General features: G+C 39.1%; 2 protein-coding genes across 2 annotated transcripts; both read left to right on the top strand.

Annotated features, from left to right (window-relative positions):
- Positions 1-6,225: 6,225 nt before the first annotated feature.
- LOC133367963 (olfactory receptor 9S13-like) lies at positions 6,226-7,173 on the top strand. The gene has a single exon (XM_061592049.1). The coding sequence runs from the start codon at positions 6,226-6,228 to the stop codon at positions 7,171-7,173; it is 948 nt and encodes a 315-aa protein (XP_061448033.1).
- Positions 7,174-16,302: 9,129 nt separating this feature from the next.
- LOC133367962 (olfactory receptor 226-like) lies at positions 16,303-17,269 on the top strand. Its single transcript, XM_061592048.1, is given in 2 exon segments — positions 16,303-17,219; positions 17,221-17,269. Coding segments are annotated over 2 exon segments (966 nt in total).
- The last annotated feature ends 624 nt before the right edge of the window (positions 17,270-17,893 follow it).

Genomic DNA, 17,893 nt, shown 5'->3' with positions numbered 1-17,893 from the left:
AATGATGCTGAGATTGCAATGGAGTAACTGTATTACAAATGATGCTGATGTAAACTGAAGAAAAGAAATGTATCATGTGGAGAAATGTAATTTAAGTGACTGCAAGAAATGTAACTGTAATTGTGATAACAAAAGTTAGAAGAAACATGAAAGATGTAATGTAAATGATAAAGGTTTATGCTATGGAAAAATAGGTGGGGGGTGTTGGCAAAGAAAGAGTGCCTGAATGTATTTTTCCACAGCAGAGTTACAAGGCCAAGAAGCACAGAGTCCGTGCAGATCTCAAGGACAAGTATCCAAGGCAACCAGCTGGCCTTATCTATAAGACTTAGCAGATCTGGCCAGTCAGTGTGGGGGTCGAGGAGTTTGTACAGAGAGAGCTTGTGATATATTGTCAGTAAAGTGACTCTTAAAACTTATTGCTTGTCCGGCTCATTGCTTCAACTGGCATCCAGCCTGTCACTATACTGTTCTGCATCCTGGGCATCTGCTTGTGCCAGATACAACATCCAACAATAATAAGTATAAGAAATAGCAGGGTTAGGGTGAGGTGGGATAGAACCTGGAAACTAACCAAGCTGCTGGACCTCCAACTGAAAAATCCAATTGAGAGGACTTTTCACATCTTCTTAGTTTATGGATCGATTTTAATAATCATCACTAATTTATAGGAACCTATAAATCTCCACCACTCACTAGGGATGTACTTTGCAGTTTGTTGCTGGCTTGGTTGTCATTTAATGAACTGGAAGCTGGTTATGGACCATTGGAATTAACACTTCATTAGCTTCTGATTTTCCTATTTTGACATTTTCTATTACCAAAAAATAATGTTATTCTTTTTGGGGGTTTTCTGATGATTGCCTGTGATTTTTTAAAGTTATTATTCAAAAGTAAATGAGCCAGGAATTTGCCAATCAAGTAAGTATCTTGCCTCAGGGCCAAGAAGAGGAAATGATTTTTTTCCCCACGCATAATTAAATGAGGCTTGTGCAGATGATTTCCCCCCTGAGATCAGCTATGTGATGCAATTTTGAAAGTTGACAACTGAACCCAATTTATCTCCAGGTCTCGAGTGCTGCTTTCTACTGAATTCTTGAATTTGCAGTTAGCCTGTCTGAATTCGACCAGCTTTGTTTCCTTCTCCCACCACAAACACACATTTTGATCAGTTTTTCAGCGTGCTGGTGGTGAGATACGCTTTGCCTGCCTGAGACAGCAGATTAGCTAAGCTCACAGTTCTTTTCTAAAGTCACAGAGATACTTTTTTTAAAAGCAACAACAACAGATTCAAGGGAGCCTTTCAAACAATGAATGTTAATGGCTACCATCATCACCTCAATGCCACAGAAGTTAAAGGCAATACACATTTCAGCAGTTCCAATTGAAACTGTCACCTATAATGTCATTATATTAGTTGTGTGTGTTTTTTCTTTTAAAAAGAAAAAAACTGGTATTGGGAAAAGCCACAGAAGCTCATGGCAAACAAAATCAGTCTGCAAATATAGTGTGTGCATAAACTGTTGGGTAGCCCGATGTACAGTTCACTTTTACCAAATTTCTTATCCCACACACATTGGCAACTCTCCACATGCAGCAGCAGATGTGGGAAGTTGATTAGCCACAAAGATGCCTGTGTAGGGACCAGAAAGGAAAATATGAGTTGAATTCCCAGAAAGACCACTGGCTTTTACCTTTATTGGAGGAGTGGCTAACTCCTGACCCTGGGACCAAGTTATTTTCTATGTTCCCCAAAAACCCTTAAGAATGTGGTAGCAACGATGGTGTAAAACATGTTTTCCCACCAACCATATTGAGGCTCTGCTGTCATATGATGGAGTACCTCACAATAGGTTTCTACTATGGAGGGGGCAGGGGAGATTTAGTGTGGAAAACTGTCTTCAGCCATAGAAAATTGTCCTGAGATTGCCATTGGGAGACATGGATACAAATCTCACCCCAGCAGTGTGTGTGTGTTCTGGTGTGTTTGCATGTGCGAGAGAGAAATATAGAGATATGGGGCTGCCAGTGTTTTGCCATACACACTTTTTGGGCCTCAGAGGGTCCCCAGAGGGCAATGTGGCCCTTCAGCAAAAAAAAAAAAAGTTTTCCTGGAGTAAGACCATTGAACGCCATGGGGCTTATTTCTGAGTAGACCATCATCAGATTGCATTGCCATTCAACAATTCTCTTTGTGATCTGGAACAGAAGACGGATCTAGGTAAACTAGGTAACTATGTATAATATTGTCCATTGAGGCTTAAACTTTAATGTGACACTTAAATTGAAAAAAATGTTTATGTAAAAGAGTATGAAGCAATTTGAAGTCAGTATTTTCTGAGTAATAAATTGTCTTTAGTTTGATAATGCAACGTACATTTTTTATAGCTGGCAGGCAGTGAATTTGCTGAAACCACAGGGAATAAATTAACCCACAGGTTTGTAAAGCTTCGTATACTATAAATTCTTGCAGAGGATATTGTTGAAGCTTTCTTGCAGAGTCCATTGATGGGGTTGGACTTTCTGCCTGCCCCACTGCTTCTTGGTGTAAGTTTTACCATTTCATATTTGTATAACTCAGCAAAAGCAGGTGGAACTGCTGCTGGTGGTGGTGTCAATACATTGTATCAGAATCCTATTTATTTCATGCAGACATTTGGGTTTTTGGAAATCTATTTCCTTAACCTTAGACTGCAGTCCTAGCCTCACTTGAATTCAATAAGTCTTTCTTCTGAGTAGACTTGGATAGGATTTCACTGTTCCTGATACGATGTCATTTGCATGATGCCCTCTCCTGCAGAGTGCAGTGACCAGTTGGGTATAAAAGGGTTGAGGCAATTTTGTAGGTATTCTGGTCCCAAGCTCTACAGGACTTTATACACCAGCACCAGCACCTTGCACTCAGTCTGGTATCTAACTGGCCCCTTGGAAGCCAGTGCAATTCTTTCAAAAGCAGCATAATATGATGGCAATTTTCCACAACTAGAATCTAATCTAGAAACTAAATCTAGAAGCTTGCCCACTAATATTGGATAAAGAAAAACACTGAGTAGCATACAACGTCTGCCATCTTCAGTAGTAGAGGAAGCATTTGGTTTGATTCTATATAAGTTCTGCTTCCTTTACTCCGATAAATGACATGACAATGGAACCAATTACCTAGGGGTGGGGTGGGCTCTCCAACACTGGAGGCCTTCAAGAGGCAGCTGGATAGCCACCTGTCAGTTATGCTTTAATTTGGATTCCTGCACTGATCAGAGGGGTTGACTCGATGGCCTTATAGGTCCATTCCAACTCTACGATTCTATGATAAAACTCAAATTGAGGATCTTTGCCACTATTCGTTGAGTTGCCTGCTTCCAAAGAGTGTGAGGAGGAAAAAAAAACTGTCCTGAGTGCACCAAAGAACTGTGAGACCTTGTCTACCTTCATTTCATTTTAAAAAAAGGTTAATTGGCAATTTTGTACCGACTTATGTAAAATCTTGAACTGAGTTTATTTAAATCGCCATTTTTTCATTCAAACTTTTAAGCCATTTGCTGTTTATTTATTTATTTTATATAAAAAAAGTATTTCCTAATCCTTATGTCTTCTCTTTCATCACAGTGGTCATGGCTATATACAAATTCCCTATCTCCTGTACCTCTTTACCCTGGCCTCTGACACCTGAGATGTATATTTTTTGGACCCACCTTATTTTCTACTATGTTGTTTAGGTTGTTTTGGTTTTTTTAACTGCTTTTAATTATGTGTTTTAAAACTGTTATAATCTGCCCTGGGACCTTTGGGTGAAGAGCGGGTAATAAATTATAATAATAGTAATAACAACAACTCTAAGGCTGCATACAGATGGCAGTTTATTGCATTTTCCTGTTTCCTTATCTGAGAATGTCCACATTTTATTTGGTATTTTACATTGGAATTCTAGCAGAATATAGTGGAAGTTTAGTGCTCATTTCTGTGTTAATTGCTTCCAGAAAAATTCTGTTTGCAACCGCATTAACATAAAATCGCAGAAATTGTTGGGATTGCAAAGAGCTCCAAAAAGACCTCTCCAAACTGAGTGAATGGGTGGAAAAATGGCAAATGCAATTCAATATAAACAAGTGTAAAATTATGCACATTGGAGCAAAAAATCTTCATTTCACAAATGCGCTCATGGGGTCTGAACTGGTGGTGACCAACCAGGAGAGAGACCTTGGGGTTGTAGTGGACAACACATTGAAAATGTCGACCCAGTTTGCGGCAGCTGTGAAAAGGCAAATTCCATGCTAGGGATAATTAGAAAAGGTATTGAAAATAAAACAGCCGATATCATAATGCCATTGTATAAATCTATGGTGTGGCCGCATTTGGAATACTGTGTACAGTTCTGGTTGTCTCATCTCAAAAAGGATATTATAGAGTTGGAAAAGGTTCAGAAAAGGGCAACCAGAATGATCAAGGGGATGGAGCGACTCCCTTATGAGGAAAGGTTGCAGCATTTGGGGTTTTTTAGTTTAGAGAAAAGGCGGGTCAGAGGAGACATGATAGAAGTGTATAAAATTATGCATGGCATTGAGAAAGTGGATAGAGAAAAGTTTTTCTCCCTCTCTCATAATACTAGAACTCGTGGACATTCAAAGAAGCTGAATGTTGGAAGATTCAGGACAGACAAAAGGAAGTACTTCGTTACTCAGCGCATAGTTAAACTATGGAATTTGCTCCCACAAGACGCCGTAATGGCCACCAGCTTGGATGGCTTTAAAAGAAGATTAGACAAATTCATGGAGGACAGGGCTATCAATGGCTACTAGCCATGATGGCTGTGCTCTGCCACCCTAGTCAGAGGCAGCATGCTTCTGAAAACCACTTGCTGGAAGCCTCAGAAGGTGAGAGTGTTCTTGCACTCGGGTCCTGTTTGCGGGCTTCCCCCAGGCACCTGGTTGGCCACTGTGAGAACAGGATGCTGGACTAGATGGGCCACTGGCCTGATCCAGCAGGCTCTTCTTATGTTCTTAAATAAAGTGATGAAATTTGTGGTGGTATACTAACACACAGTTCTTTCCTGCTGTTTTCATGAGAGAATTATGGGGGAACAGGATTGTGCATTGGCAGAAAATATGGCGGAGTACTGTTATGTCCAATGGCATTCATTGTTGTGTCATACCACACACACTGGCATGACCAAAAACTAGCATGACATGGTGATATGCCACAGTTCCATAAGGCAACAGGTACTGCAATGTGAAAGGAACATTAGAAATGAGGTGCTACCATTATAATCAGTAAAACTAGCACAATAAACCCCAAGTCTGAATGCATTTGGGCTGCAGAGATTAAACATGTTCTGGTTTTAAAGAAGTGATTGGCTGGTATGTTGCAAATACTTTGCGTTCAGGTTTATGTTATCCTAATGGTTAAAGCAATAAAACTGAACCAACCTAAGTAATTAACATGAAAATGAGTTAAATATGAGTGTAGTTTTTATATTTGGGTAGAACAGGACAGGGTGAAATAATTAGCTTTAAGATAGTGGAAGTTCAGGAACATAATATTTAGTTACTGCATTAAAGTACAATTTGTATGTGAGGCTGGCTACTGAGATGAAAGAGAAGATTTAAGGAATAGGAAAGTCATTTTCATAAAAACAAAACAGCACTTTTTATAGTAAATGGCAAAAAAGTTGAAAGAATAAATTTGAATTTGAATTGAAGAGGTAGTCAACATGGTGTCCTCCATCAACAAAACAGCACTTTTTATAGTAAATGGCAAAAAAGGTTGAAAGAATAAATCTGAATTTGAATTGAAGAGGTAGTCAACATGGTGTCCTCCATCACTCACTCACTCACACACACACACACCACCAGCCTGCATGGCCAATGGCCAAGGTTAATGGGAGCTGTAGTTCAATAACATGTGGAGATCACCATGCTGCAGTGAGAAATATATCTCTCTCTCCCTCTGTCTCTCTCTCTGTCTCTCTCTCTCTCTCTCTCTCTCTCTCTCTGTGTGTGTGTGTGTGTGTGTGTGAGAGAGAGAGAGAGAGAGAGAGAGAGAGAGAGAAAACCACACCAGAATGATCCATTGTTCAGATAGAATTTAAGAAAAGTTCAGCTACAGCTCCATCTAGTCCAGCATCCTCTTTTCAACAGCAGCTTGCCAAATGTTTGTTGGAAGGCCAACAAACAGGGCATTTGCTGTGTCTGAAATGTTTGTTGTTCTCATTTATTTCAGGCACCTACTATGGACAACTGCACCACAGCCACTGACTTCATCCTAGTGGGTTTCAGAGACCATCCAGAGCTGCAAATAACATTTTTCATCACTTTTCTCATGCTGTACATCACAACTGTGGCTGGGAACAGTGGTATGATTGCTATCATAAGTGCTGACTCTCAGCTCCAAACCCCTATGTACTACTTCCTTAAAAACCTGTCTTTTCTGGACCTCTGCTATTCCTCGGCCATTGCTCCTAAAGCTCTAGTGAACTTTTTTGAGAAGAACAATATCATTTCTTATGAGGGCTGCGTGGCCCAGTTGATGCTCTTCACCATCTTTGTTACCACAGAAGGGTTTCTTTTAGCAGTCATGGCATATGATCGTTTCATTGCCATTTGCTACCCACTCCTCTATCCAACTAAGATGTCAAAGAAATCTTGTCATCGCCTGGTGGCCACTTCCTATGCCTGTGGTTGTACAAACGGAGTGATTCAGACCAGTGTCTCTTTCCGTTTGAAATTCTGCAATCTCAGCAAAATCAACCACTTCTTCTGTGACGTCCCTGCAGTCATGAATGCTGCCACCATGCACACGTATCTCAACGAAGCTGTGATGTTCTCACTCTGCAACGTGATCATTGCCATCACTACGGTGGTGATATTCACCTCCTATGCATACATTCTCTCCACTATTCTCAAAATCCAATCTGCTGAGGGCAGGCGAAAAGCCTTTTCTACCTGTGCCTCTCACATAACAGCTGTGACCATCTTTTATGGGACAGTCTTCTTTATCTATGCTCAGCCTGCAGCAATCTCCTCCCCGGAGCACAGCAAAATTGTTTCTGTGTTCTACACTCTCGTCATCCCCATGCTCAACCCTCTCATATACAGCCTCAGAAACAAAGATGTCAAAGAAGCTCTGAGAAGGACTCTGGGCCAAAAAGGGCTCTTTTCCATGAGCGACAAAATCTGATAAGACTCACCAGCCTTCATATAGTATACTATGATAGCAGTTATTTTCAGAAGGGAAAAGTTAAGAGATTTGTCTTGTTTCAATTTAACTTCTGCACAATGTATAAAGCCAGCTTCTGAAAAGTCAATAGGGACTTTTTGTGGACACTTGATGTGGAGAAGATTTTTGAGATTGTAAACTGTATTTGGTTTATCTAAACAGTTTATATCATGTTTTCCCTATCTGAAAAAAAAACCAAGAATATTTTAAATCCACTTTTAATTTTGTTTTTCTTTTTTTGTGGTGGATTGTTCTGAAAAATAAAATAATTCTTTTTTTCCTTTTCTTTCTTACTTATTCTCCGTAAAGATACCTGGGAGAGATAGGTTTCCTATGTAATGAAAGAAGGATTTCCCTTGAAAATTAATTTGTGTGCACAGTCATAATTGTGTTCCATTCTGTTTCCTAATTAATATGTGATTTATTTATTTTTAAAAAGCAAGCATCCATCCATATGATAATTCATATTTAAGTATGTATTTAAATATGCATTGAATATGTATTTAAACACATATTTATGCAATTGTATTTAAATTGGTATTTTATCTCATTGTATGCACTGTGTATTTTATGTATTTTTGTAAAGAACTGTATTGCTAAAACTCAGAGAGGAGTTTTCCTTCGAACCTTACATCCCCACCCCCCACTGACTGTAATCACAATAATGATCAACCCCTCTTCACTTTAAGTCTATGCTCATCCACCCAAATGCATGAAATGGGCAACATCAAATTCTCAGACTCTCTATAGCAGGTTTCTAAAAAAAACCTTGCATCAGTTTCTCATATTGGTCCCAATGGGGGCATTTCGTTTACTTCTAGATGGGCTAGAACTTTAGGATTTCAGGCAGAAGCCTTGTTTCTGTGATAGTGTTCTCCAAAGAACCCCAGAATTTTCAAGACTTTTATTTAAGCAATCTCTTCCTTTATTTCCTGGGCTTAATAAAAGTGGGCAGTGGGGCAGGGTGGACTACTAAAATAATGAGTGTCAGCATCAGGGATTCTCGGGCATCTGCCAGGGCTCTATCACCCTGACAGAGTCCACTACCAATACCTGCTCAGGCCCAAACCCTTGAAACTGGCCAAACAGTTTGAGCAGTGCTGGACAGCTGGGTCTTGGAACCATTTCAGTTTCCCACAATGCTTCTGACATAAGGATTTTTTTTTTTTGCATGTTTCTTGGAACACAAGTACTGTCACGGAACACAAGCTGTCTCTGCACAACTACAAATGTTTTATTTGAACAGCACATATATTGCAGACAAAGGCACAGACTACAGCTGCTTTCACACTGCACTTTTTTCCATTATTCTGACTATTTCTTACCTGGTAATTTGTGCATTATTATTTGATCTTCCACATGACGTACAACCTAGTTCTGGAATTCTAGTGGCATATAATGCAATTTTAGCACTAATTGTCATGATAAATAATACCAGAAATAATCTGTTCGCAAACTTGGGAACCCAGAAAATTGCAGGAGTTTTTTGCTAGCTGCAGTGGCTGACGTGACAGGCATCCCAGCATTCAGTGCATTTCCACCCTTTAGGCACACACTTTTTTTTGACTGACAAAAATTATATCAGTATTCCAGAGTAGGCACAGGTAGCAGCAGCAAGAATCATGCAATCTGCAAGCAGAAGGCGTCTGGAAAAGGAAGGGAAAGTAAACAGGGCAAGAAAGGGGGATGGGAATCAAGAAAAGTTTTCCTGGTGTGAAAATTGCAAATTCCCTGGGTTGTGTCACATACTAGTCCTACTCAGAGTAAATACATTGAAATGAATAAACATGTCTCAGTTAGGTCCAACAACATTGGATCTGTTGTAGTTTTTAATCTTTGGCAGTTGACATGCAGTTACAGTTAATATTTAACAATGTCTAGCAGTTCACCATCTGCACTGATTTGCATTTCACAGCAAATGACAGTCAACATTAAATAGTATTTTACAAACTTCATCCATTAATTTTATATATATATATATATATACACAATCATCATTGAATGGAGACTGCCTGCAGTTTTTTTTAAATACATTTTATTTATTTCTGACCTCACTGATAACAACCCCTCCTCCCTATGTACCCATAAACAGGGATGGAAGGATCTTTCAATTTCATTTCTCTCAGTTTCACATTTTTGCAACCTTAAATTCAGTTCTCCACATTTCTGCAGCAATCTGCATTTTTTTTAAAAAAAATCCTCATGAATCCTCAGTATTTTAGTGGAATTTCTCCTAACATGTCCATTTTTGTATACAGTTTTAAAGTACACATTTTTTCAAACAATTTCTCCTAAAATAATGAAATTTATGTTATTTTCACCAACAGGTTTATTTTTATGCACACTTTCCCCAATAGACACATTTTTATAAGCATTCTTTGGTTGGAGAACTGCATCAGAAGATGTAGATACATGTGAACTTCAAAGAATGGTTGTGTTGCTGTTCTCATATTGTCGTGGAAAGAGCAGATTTGCCAGTAAAAGTTGTTTTGACCACAATTTTTAGAGACATAACTAAATGCAATTGTGGCAGGTTCTGGCTGGCCTCTGACAATTTTATGTTATGCTGTAAATTGGGGATTTAACATGAATGAGTGGATGGGAGGGGAAAACTTGATCTCCCCCTTCTGAAGACATTTGTGTTTTCTCTTGATAGGAGACTCCAGTGATAGAGTCTTATGGAGTGAGATGCAACGTCTAAAGAGGTGCTTATGATAGAATACATGGGAAAAGGGAAGGCTCACTCATTCATGATTGTGTACAGTGCAGATCCACTCAACCATATACTCACAGAAGCAAGTGCATGGGAAATAATATGCCAGCTGCGCTTGCATATGTGAACCATCCCTGATAATAATCTACCATATGTTGAGTAAATCCAGTGGTCCTTGTAATTCAGTACTGTGTACAGGAGTGGGGAACCTCAGGTCTTGGGGCTGAATGTGCCCCTCCAGGCCTGTCTGCCTGGCCCTTGGGAAGTTCCTTAGGCCACATGCCCTCTCTCCAGGCTGCATCCCTTATTGGCCCTGCTCTGCGCCCTCCTCAAGGGCACTTGTATTATGTGGATGGATTGTGGAGAAATTGGAATGTGTGTAGAAACCCCACTGGCATCCTAGGAACCAAGGGACATTGGGCAGTGCCATGACTGGCCATCATGACACTTGTTGAGGCTGGTCTTCATAAGTAAAGATTTTGGAGAAACAGTAATAGAAACAGGAGCAGAAACTGCCAAGCAGGGGAGAATGGAGAACACATGTCACAATCATAAATAATAATAATAATAATAATAATAATAATAATAATAATAATAATAATAATAATAATAATATCATCATCGTTACTGTTACATATATATCACATCTTTCCTTCAGGAAGATCAAGCTAGCGTACATAGTTTTTCCTCTCCCTATTTTAGTCTCACAACAATCCTATGAGGTAGGTTAGGCTGAGAGACTGTGACTGGGATTTTAACCTGGTTCTCTCTGGCCCTAGACCACCATTGTAACCACTACACCATACCACGTATCATTAGGAACCCAACAGGGTTTTATATGCCCTTTCTGATCCCTTGCCATACTAAAGACTGCCCTGCCATCCCTTCCTCCTTCACTTATTTGGCCTCTCAATGATGGTTAGAGCAGTGGCAGTGGCAGCAAAGAATGATATCTAAAGGCCTAGGAGGACTGAAAGCTCCTCCCTGGCTTCCTTCTTCCCTGGCCAGTGCCATTTTATAGAATAATAAATATCTCTCAGAGTCACTGGAACCTGGGATACTAGCATTCCAAGTGGCAAGAAGGGGTAGGGTGGCCTCTCAAACCTCATCTGGGTACCCCACCCATCTGAAGTGAGACAGCAGGTGGCAACATAGGGGAGGATCTTTATATTAAGTGATAAATACTTTAGCGATGAAGATATTATGAAAGGGCCATAGCTCAGTGGTAGAGCATCTGCAGATCCCAGGTTTAATCTCCGGGATAGCATATAGCCACAGAGGGCTTTTTCCAGTTGTGGTGCCCACTTTTTGTGAAATACTCTTCTCAGAGAGGTTTGGTTTAGGAGTTTGTTCCAAGGGCAGTGACCCAAGAAAGGGAGAAAGGAAAAGGAGACCAAAGCAAATTCATAGAAACTTTCCGATCATTGTGTGATGGGCACATCTATAAAAGAGTAATCAGAGGTGTGATTCTCAGCCCAGCCAGCTAATATCACTTTATACATAGATCTTCTCTGTTCTTCTGCCATCTACCATCAACCACTCAACTCATTCTGAGCAATTATACCTCTTTCTCGATGGCAAAAGAATTTCCATTTTTGATTATAATTTCTTTTTCTTTTATTTTTGCTTTACCCACTTCCACATATTTTTTGCCATTTGTTTTGGAAGCTAGAACTTCTTCAAACTTTTTCTTGACTGCTTCTGTGTAAGTATATCTCAAAATTAACATCCACAGGTATTTGTAATGCATGCATCCCTCCACATCTGCAGTTTTATGATTCCCCATCCCCCTTTGTAAATTGGATGAAAGAATCACTCCTTTGATGCTTGATAAACAATATTTGGTTTTGAAGCAGTGCATATTTTTATTTATTGCAATTCCATTCATGTTATGCATATTTTAAAATCAATTTTTTCTCTGCAAATGAAATTTATAGCAGCTTGCAGAAATCAGGGGTTTTCATAAAGGGAGCACAGTGAGGTGCATTGCATTAGTTCAATCACTAATGCAGAAAACCACTTATCAAGTGGTAAATTTACCAGTATAGATGGCAGGCTTACCAAGTGGTTATAGGCAGACTGTGATACGTTACTCCTTAGAAAATGTTGATCCATATTCATCTCATTGAGTATATAACTTTTTTGTCTGTAAAATAACATAAATTCAACCAAAATTCAGCATTCTTAAATTCATTTTATTTTAAAAATTAGCAGTCTAAAACCCACGGAACCCACTGATTAGGTCCCACTGAACTCAGGGAAGGGCTTACTTCTGGGTAGACATGTATAGGATCATACGATCAAGTAATAAATCACCAATTAGATTATAAATTATGTTACAAAGATTTTATAGATGAAGATGTTAGGGAAGGGTCATAGCTCTATAATAGAGGATCAGCTTTGTATGCAGAAAGTCGTGGGTTCAATCTCTGGCTATGTACTCACCATACCATTAAAACACATTCAAAACACATCTCTCTCCCCCCCCCCCCAAGAATCATGGTCATTCTAGCTTACTCTCTCAGAGCTACAATTACCAGCACCCTTAACAAACTACAGTTCCTAGAATTTGGGGGGGGTCTATGCTCTGAACGTGCTTTAAAGGTATAGTGCATACACTCTGAAATCCTGGAGAGCCACTGCTAGTCAATGCAGACAATACTAAGCTAGATGGTCTGACTTGGAGTAAGGCCTATTCGTTTCTAGCAGATTTTCCACATTTTTCATTGTACCATAATTCTTTGAGCATGATATTTTAGTGGTGTTTTACTTGCATTACTGTGCATTGGCAAAACACTACACCCACATTAAAAAAAGATGAATATACTGTACCAGTGATTATAACAAACAGAATGCATTGTGTTAGGAAAAATGCTTACAATAACATGTATATTAGAATCATAGAATAATAGAGTTGGAAGGGGCCTACAAAGCCATCGAGTCTAACCCCCTAGTGAAAGCAGGAATCCAACTCAGAGCATACCTGACATGTGGCTGTCCAGCTGCCTCTTGAATACCTCCACAGTTGGAGAGACTGCTTCCGTAGGTAACTAGTTCAACAGTTACAATTTTTTTCCTGATGTTCAGTCAAAATCTGGCTTCCTGTAGTTTGAGCCCCTTATTCTGTGTCCTCCACCCTGGGATGACTGAGAAGAGATCCTGGCCCTCCTCTGTGTTACAACCTTTCAAGTATTTGAAGAATACTAACATATCTCCCCTCAATCTTCTCTTCTCAAGGTATTAGCTGAAACTGCATACAAAAATGTGTGTAGTAGGAGATATTCACATTAAAATGCTGGAGAATTTTCATGAAGACTTTTTTTAAAAAAAATCACAAATTGCTGCAGAATTGTGGAGAACTGAATTAAGATTGGAAAAATGAGAAAACTAAAATTGACAGATCTTTCCATCCCTGTGCATCAGAATTTATTTTTGGTGCCAAACACTGTTTCATGTGGCTAGAAATGTACATCTGTTTCTGGCTCTCTTTAAAAGCTGATCATCTTTTTGGACTGTGAGCCTATTTCCTGTAGGTTTCCTTAGAGTAAGTTTCCTGAGTTCAGTAGAACTTACTCCCAATTACACTTGTACAGGATTTTCGTCTGACCACATAATCCTATACATGTCTACTTAGAAATTATTTTATATTTAATAAGTGTGTATATGATCATTACAAGTTAATATTTAGTTGCACCATTTTTATTGTTTTAATTATATAGTCAGTTTGTCTTGGATTATTATTTTTTAACTGAAGGGTAGGATATTCAATATTTTAAATAAATGCATGGTGTGTGTGTTATGTGCCTTCAAGTCAATTATGACTTATGGTGACCCTATGAATCAGTGACCTCCAAGAGCATCTGTCATGAACCACCCTGTTCAGATCTTGTAGGTTCAGGTCTGTAGCGTCCTTTATGGAATCAATCCATCCCTTTTTTGGTCTCCCTATTTTTCTACTCCCTTCTGTGTTTCCCAGCATTATGGTCTCTTCTAGTGAAGGTTGTCTTCTCATTATGTGTCCAAAGTATGATAACCTCAGTTTCATCATTTTAGCTTCTAGTGATAGTTCTGGTTTAATTTATTCTAACACCAAATTATTTGTCTTTTTCACAGTCCATGGTATGCACAAAGCTCTCCTCCAACACCACATTTCAAATGAGTTGTTTTTTCTCTTATCCGCTTTTTTCACTGTCCAACTTTCATATCCATACATAGAGATGGAGAATACCATGGTCTAAATGATCCTGACTTTGGTGTTCAGTGATACATCTTTGTATTTGAGGACCTTTTCTAGTACTCTCTTAGCTGCCCTCCCCAGTCCTAGCCTTCTTCTGATTTCTTGACTATTGTCTCCATTTTGGTTAATGACTGTGCCAAGGTACTGATAATCCTTGACAAGTTCAGTGTCCTCATTGTTGACTTTAAAGTTACGTAAGTCTTTTGTTATCATTACTTTAGTCTTTTTGACATTCAACTGTACTGCTTTTGTGCTTTCCTCTTTAACTTACATCAGCATTTGTTTCAAATCAATACTAGTTTCTGCTAGTAGCATGGTATTTTCTGCATATCTTAAATTACTGATATTTCTCCCTCCAATTTTCAAGCTGCCTTCATCTTGTTCCAATCCTGGTTTCCATATGGTATGTTCTGCATATAGATTAAATAAATAGGGAGATAAGATACACCCCTGTCTGACACCCTTTCCGATGGGGAACCAATCGGTTTCTCCATATTCTGTCCTTACAGTAGCCTCTTGTCCAGAGAATAGGTTGTGCATCAGAACAATCAGATGTTGTAGCACCCCCATTTCTTTTAAAGCATTCCATAGTTTTTCATGATCTACACAGTCAAAGGCTTTGCTGTAGTCTATAAAGCACACTGTGATTTTCTTCTGAAATTCTTTGCTCCGTTCCAATATCCAACGTTTGTTTGCAATATGATCTCTGGTGCCTCTTTCCTTTCTAAATCCAGCTTAGACATCTGGTATTTCTTTCTCCATATATGGTAAGAGCCTTTGTTGTAGAATCTTGAGCATTACTTTACTTGCATGGGATATTAAGGCAATAGTTTGATAATTAATGCATTCCCTGGGATCCCCTTTCTTTGGAATTGGGATATATATTGAAAGCTTCTGGTCTATGGGTAATATTTTTGTTTTCCGTATGTGTTGACAAATGTTTGTCAACATTTGGACAGATTCAGTCTCAATAACCTGTAGCAACTCTATTTGTATGTCATTTATTTCATCTAATGCATGGATGATGAAATCTAAAGGTAAACCATCAAGTATTGAACTAACAGCCACATTAAAATATGCTAATGAACCAATGTATAATTATTTATTGCAGGCTGTGTTCAACTAAGTCCTACACAGAGTAGACTCGTTGAAATTAATGAACTTACATTTGTCATGTCATATTTTTAGCCATATTTTTGTGATGTGATTTTAAGCTGATTTTAATTATTTTTTAATTATTTTTAATGCTGCATTTCAATCTGTTCAATCTGGAACCTCAAGGTGAAGGGCAGGCAATACATCATCATCATAATTGAATCATAGAATAGTAGAGTTGGAAGGGCCCTATAAGACATCGAGTCCAACTGCCTACTCAATGCAGGAATCCAATTTAAATCATTGACTTCAATGGGTCTACTTTGAGTAGCACTACATATAAATACCATCCTATAATTGGGCAGAATGACATTTGGGAGCATCCCAAAAGATGGCTAATTTTTTACATTGATTTCAGTGGGACTTAGAAAGCAATCCAAACCCAACATCTCGCAGGAAGAGCAGAGTTTGGGATATACAGATCTCCTGCTAAGCCTGTGTTCAGCCACACCTATACTGTCTGAAGTCCCCCATCCTGAGTAAGTCCCCAAAAAGTGGTGTTCTAGGAGAGTGGAAGGGGTGGGACAGGGCAGGGGGAGATTTACCCATATTTTAAACTCTGGTCAGCTCAGTCACATAACCTTGCAACTCAGCAGAAGTTACATTGCCACAAAGGGTGGTATAAATAACAGTCTATTTTAGAGGCTTGTTCCCTCTGCCAGGCTTGGTCTGGCTCAGCTGTCAGTAGCCCTGCTTCTGAATGGAGTCTGCAACAGAGATAAATTACACTAGCTTAAATAACCCGAGGATAAATTATGCTGGCTTCCTATGGTTTGGATTTCTCTGACCATCTGGATTTTAGCCTACGAAACAAGGTTTCTGAATAAGAAAGTCACAAAGTTCATTATCCCAAGTTATGTGACCTATATTTTGTATTTGGCACTCAAAATGTCATTTGATTTTGAACAAGCTGTGTGCATTAAAAGCAGCAACATCTTCATTCTGAATTTTTTTTCTGTTCTATGACATCAGCAAGTTATCTGAGATGCAATTGGCAAATTGGACACGAGTGCATGACTTCATCCTGATAGGTTTTCCTGGAGGTCTGAGACTACAGCTCTCACTATTCACAGTGTTTCTGGTTGCCTACACACTGACTATAATGGAGAATATGGTGATCATTGTACTAATCCAGGTGAACATCAAACTTCATAAGCCTATGTACCTCTTCCTGAGTAATCTTTCTTTCCTGGAGATCTGGTATGTCTCTGTCACTGTCCCCAAGATGCTTGCTGGCTTTGTGACAGAAAAGAGGACTATTTCCTTCACCGGTTGCATGACTCAGCTGTACTTCTTCCTGGCTTTGGCATGCACTGAGTGTGTCCTTCTAACTGTTATGGCCTATGACCGCTATGTTGCCATCTGCAACCCATTGCGCTACCCAGCCATTATGAGTCAAAACGTCTGCATCCGCCTAGCAGCTGGATCCTGGTTGAGTGGTTTTTTCATTGCCATGGGGAAGATATTCTTTATCTCACGCCTGAGATACTGTGGACCCAACATCATCAACCATTTTTTCTGTGATGTTTCCCCTCTTCTCAACTTGGCTTGCACTGATATGTCACTGGCTGAGCTCATTGATTTCCTACTTGCCATACTCATTCTCATTGGCCCACTCTTTGTGACTGTCACCTCTTACATCTGCATAATCTCTACAGTTCTCCGCATACCTTCAGCCAAAGGGAAGCACAAGGCCTTTTCTACCTGTGCTTCACACCTTCTGGTAGTCACCATTTTCTATTCTGCCACCATTTTTATCTATGTCCGGCCAAGGGCTCTCACCTCCTTTAACTCCAATAAACTTGTGTCTGTTGTCTACACAGTCCTAACACCACTTCTCAATCCAGTCATCTACTGCCTGAGGAATCGGGAATTTAAGCATGCCCTCAGAAAAACAGTACATGGACCTTCATCAAGAAGCATCGACTAATATTGTAGATTTAAATATATAAAGTCCAGAGTATCTGTAGGGCCGCATGTTCTCATATGAATCTGCCTGCTCTTGAAAGCTTGCAACAGACAGTATTCTGAGTGCTACCACCTTTAGAGGTAAGGTGGCTAGTGACCAGAAATACATGCTGTCATCACAGTTTTAGAATATTCTCCTCAGAGATACTCAACATTTAATGTAATGTGAATTGCTGATATTTTATGTATTTCTACCCACTTTGGAAGTTTTTTGTTCTTGAAAAGATGATGATCTATTTAGCAAAAGCATTGCATACATGCTGTATTTGCATATGTGGTGAATTGTGTTCTAATTTGTGTAAATCAATGTTGCTTTTAGGTTTGTTTTATATATTTGTAAGCCTCTTTGAGTAGCTCCTTTGTGGAGGGTAAAAATGGGGTAAAAATATTTCAGAGTTTTTAATATCCTTCTCTTCCTCCATATTGAAGCCCAGGGTAGTTTACCATACAACATACAGAGCAGTAAAATAGAATATAAAATAATATATAAACTAAAACAGAATAAAATCATTCCTCCATTATAAAAGCAGCAACACTAGGCCTAAACTCCACCTAGCATCAAGATACTCCATATTCATTTAATAAATAAATACTAAAACAGACAAACA

Source organism: Rhineura floridana, chromosome 11 (assembly GCF_030035675.1).
Source record: "Rhineura floridana isolate rRhiFlo1 chromosome 11, rRhiFlo1.hap2, whole genome shotgun sequence".
Lineage (NCBI taxonomy): Eukaryota > Metazoa > Chordata > Lepidosauria > Squamata > Rhineuridae > Rhineura > Rhineura floridana.
This window is presented reverse-complemented; position numbering and strand designations above follow the sequence as displayed.